At 35.7% G+C, this 26,303-nt stretch overlaps 1 protein-coding gene across 1 annotated transcript; it reads left to right on the forward strand.

The window, feature by feature from the left end:
- Positions 1-534: 534 nt before the first annotated feature.
- LOC143632215 (1-aminocyclopropane-1-carboxylate synthase-like) lies at positions 535-3,836 on the forward strand. The gene is made up of 4 exons (XM_077100785.1): positions 535-702; positions 779-910; positions 1,197-1,357; positions 2,780-3,836. Exons 1-4 carry the CDS (start codon positions 535-537, stop codon positions 3,738-3,740), a joined length of 1,422 nt encoding a protein of 473 aa, XP_076956900.1. The 3' UTR covers positions 3,741-3,836.
- The last annotated feature ends 22,467 nt before the right edge of the window (positions 3,837-26,303 follow it).

Here is a 26,303-nt window from a genome sequence, read left to right on the forward strand (position 1 = left end):
ATAGGTAGATAGATGACTATATTTACAACCAGAACCAATTTTAGAAACAATATTATGACAGCTTTACGACAAGAAAATTAATGAATTATTAATTTTGTAACTTATTTTATTTCGGTCGCTAATTTTGCGACCGTTTTCGTCATCCCAAATTTCATTATTTTTTAACCGAATTTTGTAGTATTCACTAGTGGACTAGTGTATTGATCGTATTGCTGTATTTGCCAAGTGTGTTCGCTCACGCAAGTGATTACGAAATTTACAATAACCTTGATTTGAAAAGTTGAGTCACTTTTTTCTCTCCTTTTATATTCTTGTATTCCACACTAGTCCACAAATAAACACATGCAAGTCAAACACAACTCTATATTTGCATGCCTACATATATGCCTATGTATATGACCTCCAATCCTACACTTTCTTCATTGTCTTGTGAGATAACTAAAAACATATACTTGGTTTCTTTGAAATAATTATTCTCCCACAAGAAACACTCAATATCTTCTACATTTCACACACGTACAACCAGAAAACACAATGGTGCTCTTGAGAGAAAACGAAACCCTTTTGTCAAAGATTGCAACAAGTGAGCAACACGGTGAGAATTCACCTTACTTTGATGGATGGAAAGCTTATGATCAAGATCCATTCCATCTTACAGATAACCCTAATGGTGTTATTCAAATGGGTTTGGCAGAAAACCAGGTTTGCTTTTCTTCAAATTTATAATATTATTATTCATGAATACTTGAGGATTAAAGGTTACTAATTATTCTTGCAGCTTTCACTCGATTTAATTGAAAAATGGGTTGCAAGGAACCCTAAATCATCGATTTGTACCAAGGATGGAGTCAGCCAATTCAAGGATATTGCAAATTTTCAAGATTATCATGGCTTATATGAATTCCGAAAGGTGAGTAATACGAAATGTGTATGAGATAAGAAGGTTCAGCAATAAAAATAATGCAGTACATAAAACTATAAATATAATATACTTAAACATATACACATATAAAGTGAACTGTTAATAAACATATTTTTTTGGGCTTGAAAGTCATTTTCATTCATCTAAGAGTAGTGTTTACGTCGAAATAGAAGGCAAAACATTTTTTGAATAGCAAGACTAAGTTGTTTTAAAAATAAAATTAACAGATCGCGGGGTCATAACATATATGACTATACATTTGTTTGTATTTCAGGCAGTAGCAAACTTTATGGGGAAAGCGAGAGGAAATAGAGTTACGTTTGAACCCGATCGCATTGTAATGAGCGGTGGAGCCACTGGAGCAAGTGAATCCTTAATGTTTTGCTTGGCAGATCCTGGTGATGGATTTCTTGTGCCGACTCCATATTATCCTGCGTAAGTACATACATATCTTAACTATATTTATCTTTCTTTATTAGAGTTTGTTGTGTGCATATAATATGAATACTTGTAAACAAATTATTTTTATTAATCATGTCGTTTTTAATCATGTCATCCATTAAAGAAAAAAATTGAATAATTGTAAAAGATCAAGCACTATGTTTCTTTTTATGAATAAACTTATTTCTTTTGAGCTAAAGCCAGAATTTTATTTCTTTTTATATTTAAAAATATAGTCACTAAATGGTGGTTTGAGTATATTTTCATATTTTTAAAATTTATCTGCTTTAAAAATGCCAATGCTTTTTGTAAAAATATACTATTATATATGTATAATATATATTATAATGCATATGAGGAGATAAAAGACGTACTTTTACATAATTTTAAGAGTTTTAATTAATTACAGTTTTTAAAACACATGGTATAATAAAAGCTAAATCTTCCTAACACATGCAAGTTCTCTTAATTTTTTTTAAACGTCAATAACTTTTTATACGATATTTTATAAAAAATAATGATTACCTTTTATTTTTAATATATGTATGTTATTGCTACATAGAAGTTTAAACATAATTAAGTTTTAACTGGGATTTTAATTAATTGACTAGTGCCTTTTTTTCATTCAAATATTATCACCAACGCAAGTGTTATGTGTGTACGTGCACGTCATAAGACATCCAAGTCATGTCCCAAGATTTGGATAAAACATTCCTACTCAAATCAAAATCATATCAAAAAGGTAGTAATCAGTTTGGTTAACCATTTTGGATTAGACCATCTACACATGCTTAGCTAGCTGCCAGTTGGCTTGGTCAACTCAATTTATTGAATTCTAAATAGACTATTCAAATATATTGATTTTGACATGAGGAGTCAAATGCTAGTTTTATTAGGAAAGAGAAAAACTTGTCATATGTTCCCATAGAATTAATTCTGTTTATATATAGTTGGTGAGTCAAAAGTCAAAACCATTTGATACTTTTTCATATACACATCTTAATAAAAGTTGATACAAACTAGATGTTTCAATTAAAATGATACAATTAATGAAATAAATATATAATGTAAAGTTATTTTTAACATGAATTACACAACTCCTAACTAGCTACGTCATTTTTTTTTTCTAAATTTTTCTAAACTACCGTCATACCTAAGGTTTGAACCTAAGACCACCCACCAGACATAAGTCTCTTTTATATATTATTTTCATAAATATTGAATGTTAATTTTTCATTCTTTAGGACTCAAACTCTGATCTAAAACTAAAGTTTTAATATAGATGATACATCTATCCTTTCTTTCTTTATCTCTAATATTATGTTACATGCCAACGCTGGTTCATATTTGGTTCTCATGGTTGCATTAATTTATTATGTTGGTTTTGGTTATTGAACTATTTAATTTGTTTTTCAGATTTGACAGAGACCTAAGATGGAGAACTGGAGTGCAACTAGTCCCAATAATCTGTGACAGTTCAAATGATTTCAAGATTACTGAAGAAGCACTTAAATCAGCTTATGAAAATGCTATTGCATCCAACATCAAAGTCAAAGGCTTGATCATTGCGAATCCTTCAAATCCTCTAGGCACAACTATGGATAAAGACACCCTAAAAAATCTAATGAGATTCATCAATGACAAAAGCATTCATCTTGTCTGTGATGAAATTTATGCAGCTACTATCTTTAACACACCTGAATTTGTCTCTATTTCCGAGGTCCTACAAGAAATAGAACAACAGCCAACGAACCAAGTAAACCGCGAGCTTGTACACATTATTTATAGCTTGTCGAAAGATATGGGGCTCCCGGGGTTTCGTGTTGGTATTTTGTATTCATACAATGACCATGTTGTGAATACCGCAAGGAAAATGTCGAGTTTTGGATTGATCTCTTCGCAAACTCAACTTTTTCTAGCTTCAATCCTTTCTGATGAAGAGTTTGTTGAGGGTTTTCTAAGGGAAAGTTCGAAGAGGTTGGCTAAACGACACAAGTTTTTCACTCAAGGGCTTGAAAAAGATGGGATTACTTGCCTAGCAAGTAACGCGGGACTCTTTGTTTGGATGGATTTGCGTAAGCTTTTGAAGAAGCCTACATTTGATGAGGAAATGGAGCTATGGAGATTGATTATCACCGATGTTAAACTCAATGTCTCCCCTGGTTCGTCGTTCCACTGCACTGAGCCCGGGTGGTTTAGGGTTTGCTTTGCGAATATGGATGATGAAACGGTCGAGATTGCATTGAAAAGGATACATGCTTTTGTTAAGAAGGGAAGAATGAATGAGAGAACAACAGTGAACAATAAGAGAAGCAAGCCATTTCAAAAGAATCTTCGACTTAGTTTTTCGTCACGCTTATATGATGAAGTACTATAATGTCACCTCGTATTATGTCTCCTCATTCACCCTTTGCTCGATCGCCACTAGTTCAAGCAAGGACTTAATTGATATGCTAACCGCTTAATGACTCGTACGAACAGAATAAACTGGAAGATTTATTTCTACTGGTATTTGGTATAAGAAAATTTAGTGTGAATTATTGTTAGTAACCTTATGAAGTTGTGTGTATGAAATCTAAGTATGACATGCTTGTTATTCAATTGTATGTAACAGTTGATGAAGTTTTTTCAGCATACTTTGTATGCTGATAATATTTGGCTATCATGTAATCTGTTTTTTAATATTAATATTTTTTAAGTTATATGCTTAATTGTCGGCTCTTTGCCTTTTGCTTCTATTGAACTACAACCTCTATAATCATGCATGACCTAATGGTCTAATAGTATAGTGTCCACATTTACAAAACGAATGACGGGTTTAAATCCTTGGAAACGCAAGGTTATGGGAGTTTTGCATGATGAAAATAAATTTGCTATTCAAAATAACAAAAAAAAGGGGAAAAAAGACAAAAAATAAATATATAAATAAATAAATAAATAATTATAACATGTATAAACAGCTAGCAGGATTATTTCAAGTTTTCAACCAACAAAACTATCAAGTCATTGATATTGAAGTCACTCATGATTAAGGCTTATCTTACCTGCACATTTAGAAATTTGGGCAATTTTGGCCAAATGACAATTTGATACGGAATAAAATATCTTTGCAATGTTCTCAAACCTAAGGTAGCGTTTGGTACGCAGAAATGACATTAGGAATGGAATGATTCATTACGTAGGAATGAAAAAAGTGGTGTTTGGTTGCTCAATTGAATGGAATCATCCATTACACATGGAATCCCATTCCATCAAATCCATTCATTCCATTCCTCCTTTACCCTACTTTCTCTACAACACCACCACCTAACACCCACCATCACCACTACCATCGGCACCACCACCAACTCCGCCGACACCACCATCGCTACCACCACCATCGCCACCGCCACCACCATTTTCGTCGCCGGAGCTACCACCATCGACATTGTAGGTATTTTTTTTTTGTTAAAAAGTATTTTGAGATTGAAGTGTTTTTATTATTTCTATTTCATTTCTACAATTTTTTTTAGATACCAAACAATAAAAAATTAATAAACGATTTCATTCCTATAGGTTAATCAAACAAGAAAAATGAATGGTAATGATCCATTTCATTCCTTTGTCCATTTTATTCCTTCTCCCATTCCATTACTTTCAACCAAACATACCCTAAATCTTTTAAGGCTTTCATATCTAAGAGGACCTCAATGTAAGGGCTTGGGCTCGAGCTCGGGCTCGGGCTCGGGCTCGATTAAGCTCGACTCGATTGAGCTTTTTAACGAGCCGATCTCGAGTAGCTCGGCTCATTTGCACCCCTACTCAATGTTAGGTGTTAGCATAAGTGAGGGGTGGCAATTCATGACATGACACGAAAAACGACCAAAGCCGACATGAAAGGTTTGGGTCGACTAACACGGCATGTTAATTTACAACTGGTCGGGTTCTGGTTGACCTGTAGGTCTAGTTTCTGGTTGACCATTAACATGTTTAAATATATAAAAAACATTTATAATTATATTGTTATTTTTTTGTCGTTTCTAATTTTTCTAAAGATACATTTGCAATTTTCAATCCATTTTCAAAATTTTAATATTTTTCAAAAAAAAAAAACTATTCATATAAATTACTCATTTACTAAACCGAATCTAAATAATATTTATTAGAGCGTTTTAAAAAAAAATCTTCTAATTTTTTCTAGTCAAATAAGCTTGCCGATAACCCGCTTATAACTCTTCAACACATGACTCATTTTAAAAAATGGCTTAAACGGGTCGTGTTCTGGTCGATCCGAATTTATGTGTGTGCGAGTTATGATTAAATTTTTTGACATGAATAATAAAATAGGACTGGTTTGGGTTGCACACTCAGCCCGTAACCCATCAACCTGTCAACTCAACATGATTGATACCCCTAATAACCTAGTAAGTACCTCCCATGAGAGCTGGTGGACTTTATGGGCATGCCACATGATGAATTGTTCATTTGAGGATGGAGTCCTTTACTAAACTCTTTATAATTAAGTTCTCTTCTGGGAGTATTGACGAGTTCTCTTTTGTGTGTGTGAGATTGCTTTCTACTTGAGGAAATAAAGATAAGAATTGAAATGGGCCGAAGCTACAAAAGGAAAGATCAGTCTCGGGATACATATTTAACCCTAATTTGGACATGGGACATTGCCTAACCATTTTGCATTCAAGTCAACTTTGTTCCAAATATAGAATTGAATCAACTTCAACCTTAATATTATAGATGAATTGTTAGTTTCATGATGACATGATAAGACGTGTTTGGATAGACAAACACAGGAAATAAGGAAAATTTTGCACGTGGTATTTATTATTAATGTACTTAATATATATATAAAACGGAATTGTTTGGCTGTTTCAAACACATGTTATGAATTTTGATCAAATTAAACCGAGCTTTTCAAACAAGTATACATTGGTTCAGGTCATAACGGATTTTTGTCCAAAATGGACTCCAATTAAAATTAGTCGTATTTGTAAGTTGTACTTTTAGACATATTTAATTTATACCATTTTAAACACTCAAGTTTTTGTCATATGTAATGCATTTATCATGCATATATCCCATTATTTTGTTAAACAATTATTTTGTAGAGCGGAGTCTACTTTGAGTTGTTTTATTGTTTTTAAGATTTGGGGCGGTTACGAGTGACGACAAATAAAGTTCAAAAAGAATTATAAGGGTTCAAGAAGGATAAAAGTCATGAATCGTGAATATCTACGAGTCCAAGTTCAAACAAAATTTATGGATCATTATTTATACTCAAAAGTGAATTAACCAAAAAGACATATTTCTCTTCGGGACTTTTACGTGTACAACAAAAAAATCAACACATTAATTGGGCTATGGATTATTTGTGATTTTGGGCTTCAAGTATTTAGCTTGGGCTAGGCCTAGGACATCAAATAATTACGTGGGCAATAAAAAAGGGTAGTGACTCGCGATGAGTGATGACAGCAACAGGGATAAATAAAATTGGAGAATTTTTTAGTTACGATTTTTATCAACGATAAATTCTTTTGGTTTGTAAGTTTTTAATTTTTATCTTTATGTTTTATATAATTTTTGTCTCGATTGATTTAGCCATCATGGCCACCTAGATTAATTTTAGTTTTAACATTTAGGTTTGTTTCTTGATTTTGATTCGACACTTATAAGAAATGATTATGTGATCCGTTTGTTAAATGGTTTGCTTGTATGATTGTTGATCTTAATCCCAGACCTACTCAGGTATATATTAAATTATGAAAAATTGATAATCTCAACTATGAAGTATTGACATATAACAGACTCAACTAACAAGTTAGTTGTTGACAATCCCATCTTTTAACATATTGGATCCTAGCGTTCCACGACTAACAGAAGCTTAACTCCGTTAGTGTGATGATGGCGTGTCATGCATACGTGTCAAAAAGCGTGCATATGTGACAAAATGTGGCAAAATCAGGCTTATGTAGCAAATTACACCATCATTGCCACTAGTTGGTAGCCACCACCACCATGGCAGTCGCCACCAACACCATCACCTACCACCACCACCACTAGTAGCACCATCATCATTACCTCTTCCGCCATCTCCCTCTAAATCACCTTTTCCATCTTTGTTAAACTCGCCAGCCCTCCCCCTCCTTCCTATTCCCTCCTCCATTCCTTCCACTACGTTGTCGTCATAACTAAATGATGACGTGGGTACCCCTACCCACCCGTAAGCTAAAGAAGCTTAAGAATAAAGGAACAGGAAACACAAGCTTATAAAGCCAGGGAAGTTTAGGAACAAGAAAGCAATAAACATAAGCTTCCAGACGGGAAGCTTGACACTTGCCCAACAAGGTTCCTAAGTTGACTAGGAAGCTCCTGCTACAGTACTATCAGGTAAAGTCATGGCTGACAGAAGTTGGTGTCTGCCATAAAGTAAAAGTAACAAGAAGATAAATAAAATCTGAGAAAAGCTTAAATGGAAATAACATACACCCAGCCTACGTAAGCTGAAAGGAAAGCTGATATTTTCCTCTTAAGAAGCTTCAGCTTCCCCTAGGGAAGCTTTTGACTGCCTATAAAATGAACACTTCACCAAGGTATTCTCATTCTATCTTCACTCCATTCTCTCTTAACTCTCTCTCTTTACACTCCTATAACCTTATAATCGTATCAAATCACTGTGCCGGAGGTTGATCGTAGGAGACCCCCTCCTACGGTGAGACCAACAGGTCGTGTTTTCTTTGATTTTTAGCAAGTATAGAAGCTCTGGTTCAGATATACTCTTGAATTGACATACTCTTGTTGTTAGCTACATCGTTGTAGCAACACTAACCAACTAACTAAATCTTGTTAAACAACTAAGAACTTGAGGAACTATACCCTAGATTTTATGACAAATGTGTCGAATGAATTGAGAGGAAATTAGGGCAATAAAGAACATAAGAAGTTAGGGGACTTTAAGTATTTAAGGGTGTGCTTTACTAGCCACCCGCTCTAACATTTTTATAGCCTCGTGAATTTAATATTTTGTCTTTTTAGTATTAAGATCTGACGCATGTGTCCCTCTTCATGTCAAGACCTACGTGTCTTTCATATAAAAAACGGAGCTGCTTAACTTACATTTAAAAAGCAAGCATGTCTATCTTATATAACCTCGAGTCCTCTTTAACTCGGTGGTGGAGTCAAAAAAATTTCCTGTTATTTCTGTATTTCTTGATGTTGCATTTATTACTATTTAACGCTAAAATTTCTTGTAACATTTCGGATTTTCCAAACCTGTATTCGTTTACAATTAACCCGATCTGGAATATTTTAGATAATTATTGTTAATCAAAAATCAAATGTTTTTAAGTATTTAAGTCCTAATGTTCACTTTATACCCTTTGTGTTTGTTAAAGTAGTTCATTTCTTAATTTAATCATAAAAGATTCGTTAATTGTCCAATTCTCAAACTACAAGGACCTATATTGACAAAATTCAAATTCGCACCCTAAGATGGCTGGAGCGCCGCGTGATCAGCCACACCTTCACCATCGCGCGGTGCATTGGGCTAGCTACATAGATAATTTAACTTATTTTCTCTCCTAGTTCGTTTTTAGCATCCGAATCACTTATTTTAGGCATAAATCAAGTGAATTAAGGTCCAAGAAAACTAATATAACTAAAATACATGTCCATATACATAACCCCTTGATCAAGAACGAAATCTACAGCTTATTTCATTGATTTAGTCATTAAATACATATTCGGTTTCCTAAACGAGTAAATTAACCTTAATTAATTCGTTTTAGTGTTTTCTATATAAATAAATCATCTAATATCTGCCATAAACTTTCCCTAATCCCTAAATAATCATCCCTTAGCCGTCACCTATCATATACCCTTGGTTTCTCTTCGGTTTTCACATTATTGTTGAAGATACAAGTCTTGAAGTTTGACTTTGCTTAAGCACCGACCTTTGACTCTTCTTATTGATTGATCCTTTCACTTTTTGGGTAAGTAGTAAACTAAGAAATCGTTCATATATATTCCATAGTCAATAACCTTCAATCAATTTCGGTGGTTGAAGGGTCTTGACTGGTCAAATTTCGTTTAAAACTCGTTAAAGGGCAAAATAGTCAACTTGTTTGACTTAATGTTTTGTCATACATCTGGTCGGATTCAACATTCGGTCTAGAATATTTTTATTCTCGTAACAAAATTTTAAGGCTAATTACCCAAACCTGACTCCCGACTCGCTGTTCGGATTCTGGTTAGTACCGGCTCGCTTAAATCTTAAATATAACATACCTTGTGTTCTAAACGTCCGTTTGGGTTGATTCCAGGGGAAACGAGTTCGTTTTTACTTATATTATCATACATAAAAGTTTCAGGTCCTGAATTATTAATATTGTTTGACGCATATTGGACGACTCGCTTACTCGTATTTATATTCGCTTGTCATTAATCTAAGGTGAGTTTTATCATTTCCCTATTTTACTTAATTTTCACAACGTTTTAGGGATATATGCATATATCATATTATACATATATAACAAAGCAAACGTGTAATTGTGTTTGATTAATCAAATATACTTGTTAAGTGCTTACTTCTTTATGTGTGCATTTGTGTTCGGAGAGGTCCTGCATATCCCCTTGTATAGGTTTCTCATTATTATTGACCAATTCCCGATTCGCTTGGCAACGGTCTTATTATTATTTACTCACGGTTGATTTACTGGCGCCCGATTCACTTGGCAATGGTTTAATCGACAACTTATTTGCTCATGGTTTGATTCATTTACCGGCATTTATCACGTTTTGCTTATTTCTTTTATTTATTATATTAACATTATTTTATTACAAAACTGGTGATAAAATCACTCAACATATGTTATTGACAAACTCTGTTTTCTACGCATATGCTGGTTGCTATTGATTTGAAGTTGAAGTATGGAAACTTAGAAACACATTAAGGTTTTAATTAAGACAAACATGAATTTAAATTTGTTATATATATTTATTTGAATTGTTTTGTTATATTTGGATATTGTGTGTATAATTGAAATAAAATAATTAAATATTATGATAGTATCTTCAAGCTGTGAGCAATCGGATCACGCCTCGGCATTTCTGCCTTAGGTTAGGGTGTGACAGATTGGTATAAGAGCCGAAGGTTATAAGATAGGTCGTTAGAAATTGTCCTAGTCATATGTTAGGACCCTATACGTGCTTATCTAAATTGCCTTGTGTGCTATTTAATTGTTTACAGCTTAATTAAATTAATTTGTATTGTATTTATTTATTACACACATACACGAATTCCGAGGTTACGCCTCACTTTCAAAATATTTTTAAATCCTCTTATTTTTGGTAGATTGCCTTTTATTGTGGAAAATTCCTTAAAAATTCCTGCGTTTTATTTTGCTCCTTCACCTTGAAGCATGGGGGTATGACAAATGTCATGCAACCATAACTTTAAGTGGTACACGTAACCGGCTAAACAGTTGCGTGGTGAACATAACCGGCTAAACGGTTACACTCCTTTTATAAAAATCGACTTCACGGTGGTTCGTGGCTAAATTTGGGAAAACTTCAAAATTATGCTTTTAAATTATTTTAAATGCTTAGTTGGGTGAAAAATCCATAGAAATCCATGGGCACTCCAACTGTCCATTTCTTGAACCATTTTCAATTTGATTTTTTGGTTGGAACATATCGTCCGGGGTGGTTCCGAGATACACCAACTACACATCTTTGATTCATTGATTCGATATTCAGTTGGGTCGGTTAAATGCCATGTAACGCTCTTGGTCCGACCAACTCCATTGATTTGATAATTCGTTAATTTGTTGTTTCAGTTAAATGCCATGTACACACTCATGGGCTGACCAACTCAATTGTTTGTTAATCGCTATTTTAGCTGGGCCATTCAAATTGCCATGGAAAGCTTATGGGAGGCCAACTCATTGAATATGTTTTGTTATTTAAATTGGGTTCTTGAGCTACCATGGGAAGCCCGTGGAAAGCCCAACCCAATAACATCTTACTTTTGAAATTTTTATAAATATTACTTATTAAATTAAATATCCCAAAAATTATTTACATTATTTTAAATCCCGACTCGTCCTCGAGCCATCACTGGCACGATTTTATCACATTTCCCCATCATCTCATATTGACTTATTTACACAACTTACCCATCATCTCGTAAGTTTTCATCTTTGGTCCTCAAAGAATGTCTTCCCTAAGAATTTATCATCGTGATCAACATTATTCATCTGCTTCTTATGATTGCCGTTCGACTACTAGAATCGACAAGGAGTTTGCTGCTGTATGCCATTAACCAAACAACCGCCAACCTCAACAAAACCAAAATACACCGAACAAGAAATCTTATACTAACTCATATCCGTTAAAATATTATTTAAATCATGTTTTCCCATTTATTTCCATATTCTCAAACTATAAATTATCAAGCGTACTACAATCATTACCCTTAACTTTAAACCATAAATGTTTTATTACCTCTTGTTTTTTCTCATGTTATTTTTCACAATTTACTTTCCATTTTATAAGTCTTTATTATTAAAATTCAAATACTGTAAATTTTATTGATGTTAGACTAAATTTTTCATCATTCAAATTTAATTTTTATTATTAAATTAAATCTTCCATTAATTAAATTGTTACCAATAAAATTGACTTTTTGATAAATCTCCATTAAAACTCATAATTCACTTTATTTATTGATTAAGTTCGTTATTTAGAACCAAACGTTGGTTCTTAAATATTTCAACCCCATACTTTGATTTTTGATACAACTTGAAAATTTTGAGCATTTTAATGACAAATTCGTGGGTGTTAAAATAGTCATGGTGGTTCATACATTTCTAGCCTCGCATTTATCTTTTTTTTTATATCCGTCACTCCTTATTTTTGTTTTCATGATTAAATTAAAATTTTTATTTACTTATTTCCTAATATTTATAACGATTTTGTGAAAGAGGAAAAATCCACGAATTCCCAAGTTAATCTAATTTAATATCTTCAATTATCCACTTTATATTTTATCTAATTTTAAAAGATTTAATTGGAAAAGGACAATCTTGGTGGTTCGGGAATATCCGTTTCCCAATATAATCTATTAATGATTTATTTGAATACGTAAATTTTCGCATTTTCATTAATATTTAAATTATTGTTTACTAATTATTATAATATTTTATTTTAAGATCGAATTAATCTCATCTCAAAATCACAACTTGAAAAGCTATAACTTTATATTAACTTCTCTTTAATCTCATAAGTTCTCAAACTAACTAAACTCGACTCATCAAAATTTTCGTTAACTATGTTTAACTTACACTTTCGGTTTTAAGAATTTTATTCCTAATGATTACTATATTTAAAAGAGTTCACATATCATTAGCCCTTTTGATTTGTTTTTAAGTAAACTTTTGCGCATTTCATCTCATGAATCAAATTCCTTTATCTATCAAGGTTAACTTCATATAATATCCTACTCTTAGCTTATTCTCGATCATCATAATTTGTAAGTCCCGAGGCAGGATCCTTCAATGTAATATCAAGAAACTCAATGATTAGGCGGAAACTAATCACCAAGATGATTCTATGTAACAACCACAAACACACGTAAACACACTAAACAAGATTCAAAACACACGTATATTAATACATCGGGTGCTTAAGCCCTTTACAACTTACACGGGTGAATAATAGACTTGAACGAACAAACCTAACATCGTTAACATACATCCTATATATAGGCTGCCAAACTAGGCCCAAAACAAACTAAAGCCTACCGAGATCAAATGATCTCGGTTTACATACAAAAGCCTAACTAAGCCCATAACTAAATCTAACAATACAAAGCATAAACCATAAAATACAACCCAACATTCTCCCCCTTGGTTTATTGCTTGATTTCAGCCACTCTCAAAGATATCAACCGTAGACGTCTAACATGCTTCTATACCTCAATTTCTTCCTTCTTGCGTATATAATGTGGCTTCTAAATATACATTTGGAAGTTGAGTGTCTTATTTAGTGCCTTTATTCCAATAATACAAACCTCGGCTAGTAATCCAACACAGGTCATGCTACTTACCAATAGAAGTAGATGTTTATGACGTTGATTAGTGAAAACAGTACAAGATCTTAGGTTTGATTGACTCAGAGATACCGAATACGATGTACTTTTGATTGATCAATGGACTCTCGGTCAAATTTTGATCGAGAGTCCCTTGAGACGTCAGTTGACCACGGAATTCTCTGGATGACCAAGAGACATCGGTCAATCTCCACTAAGATTACATGAACATGACCCTTCGTCTTCACCATTTTGCGAAACATCATTGATGGCCAAATCTGCATCTTTCTCAATGATTTCTTCAAAGGAACTTAGAAGAAGACATGAAAAGATGGATAATGGATGATTAGATAGTTATGATTTCGAAAGATCTTGGAAGATTTTGGAAGATGCAAGTTTCAACAATGATTATTAAAGTGCAATGAGTGGTTTTTAAACTTCCAAGACACAACCGTCTAGGCCGAGAATACATATGGACCGAGAACAGTTATCTTGAGCCAAGAACTCACATCAGTGGAGGCCGCTGGGCTAACTGGATCAGGCCGAGAACAAAAACACCCGTTGGGCCAAACAGACTGACCCACAAATCAAGACCAGCAATTGTCAAAGATTTTATGATTAAAAATAATCCCGAGTCATGAAAAATTGATTTCTTAAAGACATCTGTTTCGACACGAGTACACATGAGGTAAAAACAAAAAAAATTTAAAAAATAAAAATTAAAAGATAGAAAAAATTAAAATGAAACTAAGCTAAAACAACGAAAACAGTTTGCCTGTCTAGCCTTCAGCAGTTTTATCAAAGATTTTGGGATCAGATTTCAACTGTTTAAAAACAACCAACCCTTTTTCAAGAAAAGATCCGAACATGAAATCATATTGATTGAGATGCTTTCATAATGATCCATTTTCAGCATTATTGTGACATAGTGAAAAGGTTGATGGCAGGTAACTATCATGATTTTCATTGCACTAGTGATACTATTAGATTCAATTAGGCATAAATCTTATATAGACATCACTTATGGACTTATGATACCCTTTTCTCTTCTCAAGGCTTATTTAGCTTTCCCCATATCACCCCAATTTGACTCCAACTCCCTAGTGAAAGAATTTTCTTTATACAAAATAAATTTTAAGCTTTAAGGTTGAACGTTGGACTTACATGTCGTCTGGACTTACAAGCCTTACATTCAGGGTGTTTAGGACTTACTTGTATGCCCCACCCCTGTAGCTCCCTAGTGCCCCTTTAAGCTTATAGAAAAAAAATTTAACACTCATAATTTAAAATTAATTTTTTTAAGCTTTTAGCGATCAAGACAATAACGGGCTCGTGTGTAGCTGGGTAATTACTTTTCTGCCTATCATTCGGAGAGATGTATCTAGGGACATGCAAACGCCTTCAAAATGACTATCCACGATAAGTTTTGCAGATTTAGTTTATATCACTTCATACTTTTACTTATCATGGAAAACTACCATACACGTCAATGATTGTTCAAAAGCCTTTTAACCTAATAACTTCACACGTTATGCTCACATAACCAATTTATCTATCATTTCTCAAAGGTTGGATCAATTTCATATGAAAATATTTTAAGCTTTTTAGTAAGCTTTAGCTGAATAATGATATCACTTCCTATATGATAACTCTGAAGACAATTTTAAATTCAATCACCCCAGTCACCTTCAGTTTTCAGGTGAATGGCTATCCCATGTGTCTACAGGTAGACGATAGGACCAAACACGTAATAATATATGTCCCTCAAACTTAGGTTGCCGACATAATTTTTAGTGAAAGAACTTAAACCGATAGTTAAACCAAAAAGAACTTTTTTATGTTCAATCGCCCCGATCACTTTCAGTCATAAGGTTAATGGCTATCCCGTGAGACAAGAGTTGATGGACCAAACATATAAAATATGTCCGTTGAACTTGAGTAACTGACGTGATTTTAAGCAACAGAACAAAACATTTTTTTTGTTTTTTTAGCTTCTCCCCCTAAATTTGTACTGAAAAGATAACATGCAGAATCAATTTTATGTATAAATTTAAACCTAAAAAATACTCAGTCTTCAAAACGTAACATCTTAAGAAACCCTATAAGTACATTGAATCTGGCTGTTCCGACCGGTTTCGTAAATAGGTCCGCCACATTATTATCAGTGTGGACTTGTTCAAAATGAATTAACTTCCGGTCGTAACAGTCACGAATAAAATGATTTTTGATATCGATGTACTTGGTTTTAGAATGATGAAACGGGTTTTTAACAATGGCAATTGCAGCATCATTATCACAAAAAATAGGAATATCAAGAAATTCCAAACCGTAGTCTAGCAGTTGATGTTGCATCCATATGACCTGTGAACAACAGGCAGAAGCAGCAACATATTCAGCCTTAGCAGTGCTTGTGGACACTTGTTGTTTCTTGCATTGCCACGAGATGAGCCGATCCCCTAAAAATTGACATCCAGCAGACGTTGATTTCCTGTCAATGTCATCACCTCCATAATTGCTGTCAGTAAAAGCATACAGATCAAATTCTGAATTCTTAGGATACCATAGTCCAAGCTTAGGTTGCCCTTTCAGATATCTAAAAATACGTTTAACAGCAATTAAATAAGAGAGTTTAGGATTAGCCTGGAAACGAGTACACTGATAGACTGCAAACATGATGTCAGGGCGACTGGCGGTAAGATACATCAGGGATCCAATCATCAATCGATAGTATGTCTGATCTACGGGTTTTCCGTCAGGATCTGAAGAAAGAAGAGGTCTTTCAGCCATAGGAGTCGCCGCACTTTTTGAGTTTTGAAACAAAAATTTTGCCAACATATCGTTGACGTATTTTCCTTAATGTAGCAGAATGCCTGTCGAGCTTTGACGAACTTGCAGACCCAGAAACATTGTCATCTCCCCCAACGAGCTCATTTCAAACCTTTTCTTCATCACCTCCTCAAACTCAGAACCCAGAGCAGAGCTGGTAGAACCAAAGATGATGTCGTCCACATAAATCTGAAACAAAATCAGATCCTTTCCAACAATCTTTATAAACAGTGTCTGATCAATGGTTCCACACTTATACCCATGTTCCAAAAGATGAGCTGTCAACGTCGCATACCATGCTCGAGGAGCCTGATGAAGGCCGTAGAGAGCCTTTTCCAACTTGTAGACATGCGACGGATGCTTGGAATCCACAAAACCCGGTGGCTGATCCACATAAATTTCTTCCTTAACCTCACCATAAACAAATCCTGTCTTGACATCCATCTGATAGACTATGAAACCCATGTATGATGCACAAGCCAAAAAGATCCGAATGGCCTCAAGACGAGCCACTAGAGCGTACACCTCGGTATAGTCCAACCCTTCAACCTGACAAAAACACGAACCACCAGCCTAGCCTTGTTTCGAACAATGACCCCAGAGTCATCCTGCTTGTTGCGAAAGACCCATATCGTATCTTGTGACTTCTTCCCAGCGGGTAGTTCGACCAACCTCCAAACCTTGAGTTTGTCAAACTGATTTAGTTCCTCATGCATGGCGTCAACCCAGATTGGTTCTTGCAGAGCCATGTCAAACCGTCTTGGGCTCGATTTGTGAAATGAAGCAAGAATACAAGCAGTTGTTGATTGTTCCGGTCTGGCTTCTGGTTGAGACGCCAGCTTCAAGGGGACCAATAATACTGTTAATGGGGTGATCCCATTGAATTCTTGATGGAATAGAGTGATCAAGAATAGAACAGTTTGCAGGTAAATTGGTTGGATCTTCTAGAACTTCAGAAAGAGGGTTCCTCCATCCCGATGCTGTTGTACTATGCGAGTACGAGGTACTGGCAACATACTCGTTTGGAATGGCATCAGGGAATAGAGTGCTACCAAAAATCTGGCGAATGGCGCTCTCCCCCTCAACTGGTGAAATCTCTGCTGTAGAGGGCTTTTGTGGGGATACAGTCTCAATGGCAGTCTCTTCCAGATTCTCTGATGACAGCTGAGTGGAGTCTAAGGATTTAGACGGGTCCATGCTCAGCATAGGAGACTCATAAGAGTCAACGAGAATATCTTCTTTATCATCAACACCAGTAGAGATTCCTCCCCCTGAGTTATCTGGATCAACCACAGGAAAAAAATTGAATGGCTTGAACAGCTTGTCATAGTCAAATAACCAGTCAGGCCCCACACGAGCATCTGTCTCATTTTCTTCTAGCCAGCGCACATTATATGATTCTATGATCTGTTTCGATGCCTTGTTATAGACTCTGTAAGCAGTTCTACCAGCATAACCAATAAAATAGCAATCATCTGCCTTGGCTTCCAAATTCGGAGTCTGCTCAAGATTTAACAAGGTGCAAGGATAACTAAAGGCTCGAAAATGTGCGACTATGGGCTTGTGACCATAAACAATTTCATAAGGAGTCTTCATCTGAGATTTGTTAATCAATACTCGATTTTGAACGTAACATGCAGTGTTAATCGCCTCAGCCCAAAAAAATAGCGGTAACTTTGAGTCACACAACATCGTTCTTGCAGCTTCGATCAAAGTACGGTTTCGTCTTTCAGCAATGCTATTTTGCTGCGTGGTACTAGCTGAGCTGTATTGACGAAGAATTCCCTTTTAGGCAAAGAAATGATTCAGTGTTGAGTTCTTGAACTCCGTGCCGTTGTCACAACGAATTCCCTTGAGCTTCAATTTCAATTGATTTTCCATAAGCACCACGAACTTCTTGATCAATTCAGCTGTCTCACTTTATTCAACAAGAAAAATACCCATGAGAAGCGAGAGTAGTCGTCGGTGATGACCAGACAATGATTACTACGAGATAGACTCAAGACATGAACTGGACCGAACAAGTCCATGTGAAGCAACTGAAAGACACTGGAAATGGTATTTATCAGCTTTGGCTTGTGTGCTTTTTGATGATGCTTGCCAAACACACAAGCCACACACTTCTCGATAGTTACAAAATCTTTAACTGGAAAGCCACGTATAATATAGTTCTTCTCAAGACGATTCAGGGTTTTGATATTGGCATGACCAAGACGACGATGCCATACGATGGCATTATGTTCTGACACTTTAGAGAACAAGCATGTAATTTTGTCAGGAATGTTCTTGTTCATGTCAATCAGGTAGGCATTATCTTTTCTCTAAGATCTGATTAGAACCAACTCTCTGGTATGATGATACCAGGTTTCAGAATTAAGCATTCCTTGTTGGTAAAGTGAGGAGAAAAACTCTTTTCACAAATCTGTGACACGCTGAGCACACTGTGCTTTAATTCCGGAACATGTTAACGTTTTCGAACTTTAAAACCTCATTACTCACGGTACCCTTTTGAGTAATCTTCCCTTTCTCTCCTCCCGCAAAGGAAACATATCCACCGTTAAAGATTTGAATATCACTTAGCTGAGATATATCCCCCATCATGTGCCCGGAACAGCCACTATCAACAAACCATGGTCTGATAATATTCCTCCAGAGCTGTTCCTGCACAATGTGCGAGATTAGTTAGTTTTGGGTACCCAGTCCATAGTAGTTCCGGGTAAGCCTGACTTGGTTAAACACGTTACGGGTTGCCATGACATATCCTCATTAATATCAAAGATCGAATCTGAAGACGTTGAGGATTTTGTTACCGGAGACTTGGGCAACCATTTGTATTTTGGTTTGAAAATTTGTGATGTACACAAGTGGTTGACTTATTCTCTGGTTTGCGGACAGGAAGCTCGGTCGGTTTTGTCCTTTTAAACATTTTTGGTTCAGAGACCCACTTCGGTCTTGGAACCAAAATCGAGTTTCCACTCCGCCTTTGAGTCATAGCAGGCTTGGTCTGATGAAAATTTGACCTGTCAGCCTTGTCTCTTATCCAACTGCTGTTAGAGAGCCTTGCCTCATAATGCCTTGAATTATTAGAATGAAAAATTTTGTAGGCATTATGAGACATGGTCCTCTAATGGCGTCTATAATAAGGAATATAAGGGAGACGAGAGCAATTTCTAGCAATGTGATCGGGAATGCCACAGTTGAAACAAGTTTGTTCTTTAATGTAAAAATCGTTGTGGCCTATTCCCGGTCTTGCTTTGTTATGTGAGCATGATTTTCCATCTTTGGACTTAGCATTTGCGCTTCCACATTTATTATCACAAAAATTCTTTTCTCTTACAAACTTAGGTGACAAGCACTTATTATGACTTTTAAGCTCGTCAGATTTATTAAGTGACAGATCACTGTCTTTTAAAGTTTTAGAAAAAGTGGCAAAACAATTGTCTTTGCTCTTAAAAACAGAGCCCACACACACATCGGTAACATTATTGTTTAAAATAGGCAAAACAGGTAAATTAAAAGAGACGGCAGAAGCAATGGGTGTTTCATCACTCTCATCGGTCCAATCCTCAACTATTACTTCATCTGTACATGAGGTAGACACATTAGAATCGTTCGCCCCGAGGGTTGACTCAGGTGCCTTATCTGAACCAACCGTACCCTTGTCAGTTATAGGTGACTTACCATGCTGCAAAACACTTTTCCTTTTCTTCTTCTTCCTTGGTGAGAGGAAGACTAGTATAATTTTTGTTATATGGAGGGGGAACCAAGTTATATCCAATACCCACACCCTTATTTTCTTTCCATTTTAATTGTTTTTCTATCATCGATTCAACAACAGCACTAGAGACATCAAATTATTTAAAGTTGAACTCAGCATTTTTGAATTTATTTGTTAGTTTGGCTATCTCCAATCTCAATGCTTTCAACTCGGCAGTTAGTTCAATGATTTCTTTTTAGCATTTAGATGGTGACAGCATTTTATGCTAAAATCCGACTGCAGTTTAGAAAAATCTAGTTTTTGTGCCTCTATTTTGTCTTTTATGGCCTTCTCGAGTTTCTTAAGTGTGGAATTTTCATATTTAACACCCTCCATTTCCCTAATTAAATTGCTATTGTGAATTTTATACAGGCCCACTTTGTCAATGCATGATTTAGAGCAAAGTACAGAACTTACCTTAGATGGTTTGGTGGAGGTGAAAGCCATGAAAGCATGCTGAAGATCCCTGACCTGCTCCTCAGCTTCGTTCTCCTCTTCTTCAGCATCCATTTCAGCAAAGTTTGCAAATTGATCACTTATGTTCAGTGCTGCCATCTGTTCCTCCCAGGAGAAGTTTTGAACTACCAAACCACACTCACCCACATTCGAGCTAACCATATTCTCTCTTCTTCCACCATTGACAGGAACCATTGCCCTCTCTCTATTCCCTTCCTTAGCTGGATTGGTACATTGATGAGCAAAATGACCCGGCTCATGACAATTGTAGCACCTCAAAGAGCTCTTGTTGAAACCTACCTTCTGATTAGAAGGAACATTCCAGTTGTTCCTACATGTCCTTTTTGGCTCCAAAGACAGCCATGGCAATTTGCCAAGAGATGTCCATCTCTTCCACATCATTAGGATGAATTTAATCGAGCTCAGCAGGCACGACGGGTTGCACCAGGTCTCCAGCAAGAAAGGCATTATAGCAGTTCATAAAACCTGCCATTAAAGCAATGTTCTCTTATATCTCCTTAGAAATAACAGGAATCTGAGTGGGAGACTGGCTGGAGGTGGCCATAGGGATTTGTGCTTTTGGTGTAGTAGATGGTTGTGGAAAGAAGACAGGAGCAGCTGATGATGTAGGTTGTGCAGTAGGTTGATTATGTGAGGACTTGAACATGGAGAAGATTTGCTGAGAGTGTTATGATTGAGCCGGCTGAGTCTGAGACGATTTGAACAGTAAAAAACTTTCTTGTGAAACTAAAGAATTATTGGAGGCAATGCCATAGCCAGCTGTATTGTATGTATTTGCATGATTGATAGCACGCTGCTTGTCGTCCATATCACAAGCCTTGATAATGGCCATCACCTTAAAGAGAGTCAACCTTGCCAGATCCATGGTCTTCTTGATGACAGCCACATTCAAATCCCAGTTCTATGGTAGTGAGTTTACTAGCTTGTTGTTGATCTCAGCAGGGGTGAGGTTTATATTGGCTGACCTTATCTCCGTAACTAACGAGATGAACCAGTGAAGTTGTTTTTCAAGAGACTCTCCCAAGACATAGTTGAACATGTTAAATTGTTGTCTGAGGAGATCTTGCCTACTTCTCCTCATGTCTTCATTTCCTTCAAACACTTCAATGAGAGCCTCCCAGAGCGCTTTAGCAAAATTCAGCTCTCTAAATCCCAAGGCAATTTCAGGCGAAAGTGTCATGGTCAAGGTAGCCAGAGCCTTCTCATCCTGCTCAACTATATCGAAATCAGCATCTGTATACGACTCAACTGGATAGTTTCCACTTCTTCAGAGCCTTCTCTTTGATAGGTAATAACCTGAGGACCTCTAATTATGCTTCTCCACAGTTTTGCATCATTTGCTTTCACGTACTTCTAAAATCTGAACTTCCACTTAGCAAACTCTTCTGATGACAGTAGTCATGGTACAGGAGTTGTAGTTCCCAAAATAGAATCAAGTTCTTGATGAAGAGTGACATTAGAAGACGCACTAACAGCTGATTGATCCATAGCAGCCTTAACCGAGAACTTGTTAGAAAAACCGAAAACAACAAATTTCTTCTGAAAACACAGAATGTTGACCGATGAACGCCCGTTAATTTCCGGTTTAAGGATTTTAAATCATGTAAAGTATGTATACTTCTCGGGAGTTATCCGGCATTTTTCGTCGACCCTATCATCCTCCCGGTACGTTAAGTCATCTAATCTTTCCTCACAAGTTGCCATATCCCTTAAATTAGAAGGGCTAGAGTGTAACATGTTTATTTATATCATAAAAAAATAAAACCTAAACCCTAGCCACCATATTGCAGCCGATCGGACCAAGAAGACCCCCCCCCCTTGCGATTTTATTCTGTGCGGCCAAGGTTAAGCCCTAAAACTTCAATTCAAGGTTAGTTTTATGTTTCCCCAGGTCTTTTACACCTTAATTGATCTTTATATTACGCGTATTGATCGATAAACGACTTGTTTTAGGTTAACCGGGTGGCTGTCCAATTGAGCGGTTTCGGGACTGTTTTGGTTAAGGTTTTTGCACCAAAATATTCCTAGGTATGTATAGTATAACATACTTAAAAATTATGTTCATTGGTGTTCGTTAGGTTGGTTAACTAGTTGTAGTTTGATTGTTAGTGTTCGGTTGACTAGAATTGTTGATTGTTGCGTTTAACGCGAGGGTTGAGGTGATTAACGACCAATTCAGCTTGGGTGCACTTGGTTTGATGTACGGGCTGTTGAAAAATCATTTTTATAAGTTATGGGGCTGAATTAGTTGTCGGTTACTCAAACGGGTAGGTACAACGCGCAATTTCGTTTATTGAATAGTTGGTGTGTTGTACTTGCAAGTTACCGACCCATTTGACTCGTGTAGCGTCGTGTGGACTTGTTGTCTGTGATTTTATCATATTGGGTCCACACGGGGCTGAGTTGGATGTTAACGGCCTAAACGACTCTTAAACGCGCGTATTGGTATCACCTAGTGCTTCCGGGGGTAATTTGGGAATTCTTTGTTCCCGGGAGTACCTAAGGGTCGTTTTGGTGAATGTGAGGCCTCGGGGGGCTGTTGTGATTTAGTTTGATGAGGTCGAGGCTTTAGGTAACTCGAACCATGTTAGAACATCTCGTAGGATAAACGAGTCCTTTCGAGGTCGATTGTAATGTTTGTATGTAAACCGACAGGTGTTTGAGTTTTGGGATCACTTCGGGATTACCTAGCTCGTGGTGAATATGTGTCGTGTGTCAGGTGACTTCATGATGTCCCTTTTCACTCTTTTTAAGTTTTTGGGCTAGCATGCACACCTAAGCGATTTTGCTTTATGAAACGTTTAAACTATTTTATATAGGCTTGCTAGTATATGGTAGGCCTTGGGATGTTATAGTATGTATGTATGTATTATTGTATGGCCAATATTTGGCGATGTTAGTAGTCGTTATCGACAACGGATGTTACGTATGCCTACTTCGTGTTTGCATACGTTGATGAGATGTTACGTGTTTGGGTTGTATGTTTGCTCGACTGATATTATTACTTGGATGTTATATATATATATATACTATTATATATAGGGATACATTTATAAAGATGATTATATATATATATATATAAGGATGATTATTTATTGAAGATGATGGCCTAACTGATGTATCCCTTTTATAGTTTAAAACCTTTGGAATGACTAGTATGATTATTATTATTAATGTTATTTATTAAAACTTGAACTCACGCAGCTTAAGCTGACTTTGTGTGCATGTTAGTGTGAGTTTCAGGTTAGGAGGTGGATGCATTACCGCTTGGACGTACACGAAGCTACTTGGACGGTGGAGGGCATGCTTAGTCGGATGTTTCAATAATAATAAACATTTTCTTTCTAACATTTATTTAAATACATTTAAATTGATTTTGGGCATAATCCCCGTGCTTTGGGAACTTATTATATTATTTATGTTTTCCGCTGAATTATACTCTGAATTGATTGTTTTAATGGAATGAACTATTTTCAAGTTTAAATATTTTTATAAGTGTTTTGTACGAATACCAACTGTAGGGTTCCCGGGGTTCGGGGCCTTACAACCGAGAACTGTCAACAATATCCGAGGACACACTAAGTTGCCCGAGAATGATGAAATCAACCCGCGAACTTGAAGATCCTCCCGAAAACCTTGAATTTTAATTGTGGACCTTGAGATCTTCCCGAGAGCCTTGAAATCAACCCGAGAACTGAAACGGATTTACCGAGAACTAGGAATAGTTCAAGATATGGTAATCTTTGAGTATTTAACTAAATCCCGAAAATGATGGGATTCAAATTAAACACGAGATTTACCAAAATCTATTCCAAACCAAACTTTCAAAAGCCAAAGAACACGAAGAACAATTCTTCAATCTCCAGAAATCTTCACTCAAAGACACCCCGTAAATCGACGATAGAATCCTTGATATCACTAATAACCGAGCCTAGAATAGGTCATAGGCTCTGATACCAATTGTAAGTCCCGAGGCAGGATCCTTCAATGTAATATCAAGAAACTCAATGATTAGGCGGAAACTAATCACCAAGCCGATTCTATGTAACAACCACAAACACACGTAAACACACTGAACAAGCTTTAAAACACACATATATTAATACGTCGAGTGCTTAATCCCTTTACAACTTACACGGGTGAACAATAGACTTAAACAAACAACCCTAACATCATTAACATACATCCTATATATAGGTTGCCAACTAGGCCCAAAACAAAATAAAGCCTACCAAGATCAAATGATCTCTGTTTGCATATAAAAGACTTAAACAAACAACCCAAACATCGTTAACATACATCCTATATATAGGCTGCCAACTAGGCCCAAAACAAACTAAAGCCTACCGAGATCAAATGATCTCGGTTTACATATAAAAGCCCAACTAAGCTCATAACTAAATCTAACAATACAAAGCATAAACCACAAAATACGACCCAACATTATTCATTTCAAATTTCTGTTTCAAGAAATCTATTTCAATCTCTAAAATTCATATCTTTGCCATAAAAGACGTTTTAGAAATTACATGGTTTTAATAATCTAACTCGAACATTTAAGTATCTCCTAAGTTATATTTAAGTTTTAAAACGTTTGTTTTCTTTCAAAATGATGGTTTTAAATGTTTTATAACCCACATGATGTAACGAGTTATGCGGACCATCCCACGATAAGAGTAATTATGGTCCGAAACCTAATTATCCGAGTCCTCGCATGGAAATCATAATACGTACAATTGTGTGTCATGATTTAGAATCTAAGGTAGCTTGAGTAACGGTACGAATGATGAGACATGGTGGATGCAACGCTGGTATATCCTATATATAAGTGCCATTATCGGATTGTCATTTGAAGCGTTGCTTTGGTTATAATAAGTTCTATGTTACGATATTTTCTTTAAAAGTTTAAATTGTTTTCAAAACGACAATGTTTTGGTTTTCCTTAATTTCAGGACAAAATTCCCTAAAGTATGGGAGACTATAACCCGTACTCGTTTATAATTAACCCGACCCCAAATATTTTAGATAATTATTGTTAATAAAAAATCAAATGTTTATAAGTATTTCGTGGATGCGCCGCTTGTACATCCTATATATAAGTACCCTTTATAGCAACAGTGTAATTGTGTGTGATTAATCAAATATACTTGTTAAGTGCTTACTTCTTTATGTGTGCATTCGTGTTCGGAGAGGTCCCTCATATCTCCTTGTATAGGGTTCTCGTTATTATTGACCAACGCCCGATTCGCTTGGCAACGGTCTTATTATTATTTGCTCATGGTTGGTTTACCTGTGCCCGATTCGCTTGGAAATGGTTTAGTCGAAAACTTATTTGCTTATGGTTTGATTCATTTACCGGATTTATCATGTTTAGCTTATTTCTTTTATTTATTATATTAACATGATTTTATTACAAAACTGGAGATAAACTCACTCAACATGTGTTGTTGACAAACTTTGTTTTCTACGCATATGCTGGTTGCTATTGATTTGAAGTTGAAGTACGGACACTTAGAAAGACCTTAGGGTTTTAATGAAGACAAACATGAATTTAAATTTGTTATATATATTTATTTGAATTGTTTTGTTATATTTGGATATTGTGTGTACAATTGAAATAAAATAATTAAATATATATTGTCATCTTTATATTATGATACTATATTCGAGTTGTGAGCAATCAGATCACGCCCCGGCATTTCAATTCTCATGTTACTACAGAAAACAAAGTATACGCCTCGTTTAGTACTGTAAGGCCCTAAACTAGAACTATTATGATTATTGGATTTACACATCAAAAT

Source organism: Bidens hawaiensis, unplaced genomic scaffold (assembly GCF_021521415.1).
Source record: "Bidens hawaiensis isolate Kalapana, Puna unplaced genomic scaffold, B.hawaiensis_p1.1 tig00006386_1, whole genome shotgun sequence".
Lineage (NCBI taxonomy): Eukaryota > Viridiplantae > Streptophyta > Magnoliopsida > Asterales > Asteraceae > Bidens > Bidens hawaiensis.

What these genes read in the sequence shown, in the direction of transcription:
- LOC143632215 (XM_077100785.1), top strand. Translation starts at nt 535, where the DNA reads ATGGTGCTCTTGAGAGAAAACGAAACCCTTTTGTCAAAGATTGCAACA. An exon ending in TGGGTTTGGCAGAAAACCAG is followed by an intron (nt 703 to 778) that starts GTTTGCTTTTCT and finishes TTATTCTTGCAG; the next exon opens with CTTTCACTCGATTTAATTGA. An exon ending in GCTTATATGAATTCCGAAAG is followed by an intron (nt 911 to 1,196) that starts GTGAGTAATACG and finishes TTTGTATTTCAG; the next exon opens with GCAGTAGCAAACTTTATGGG.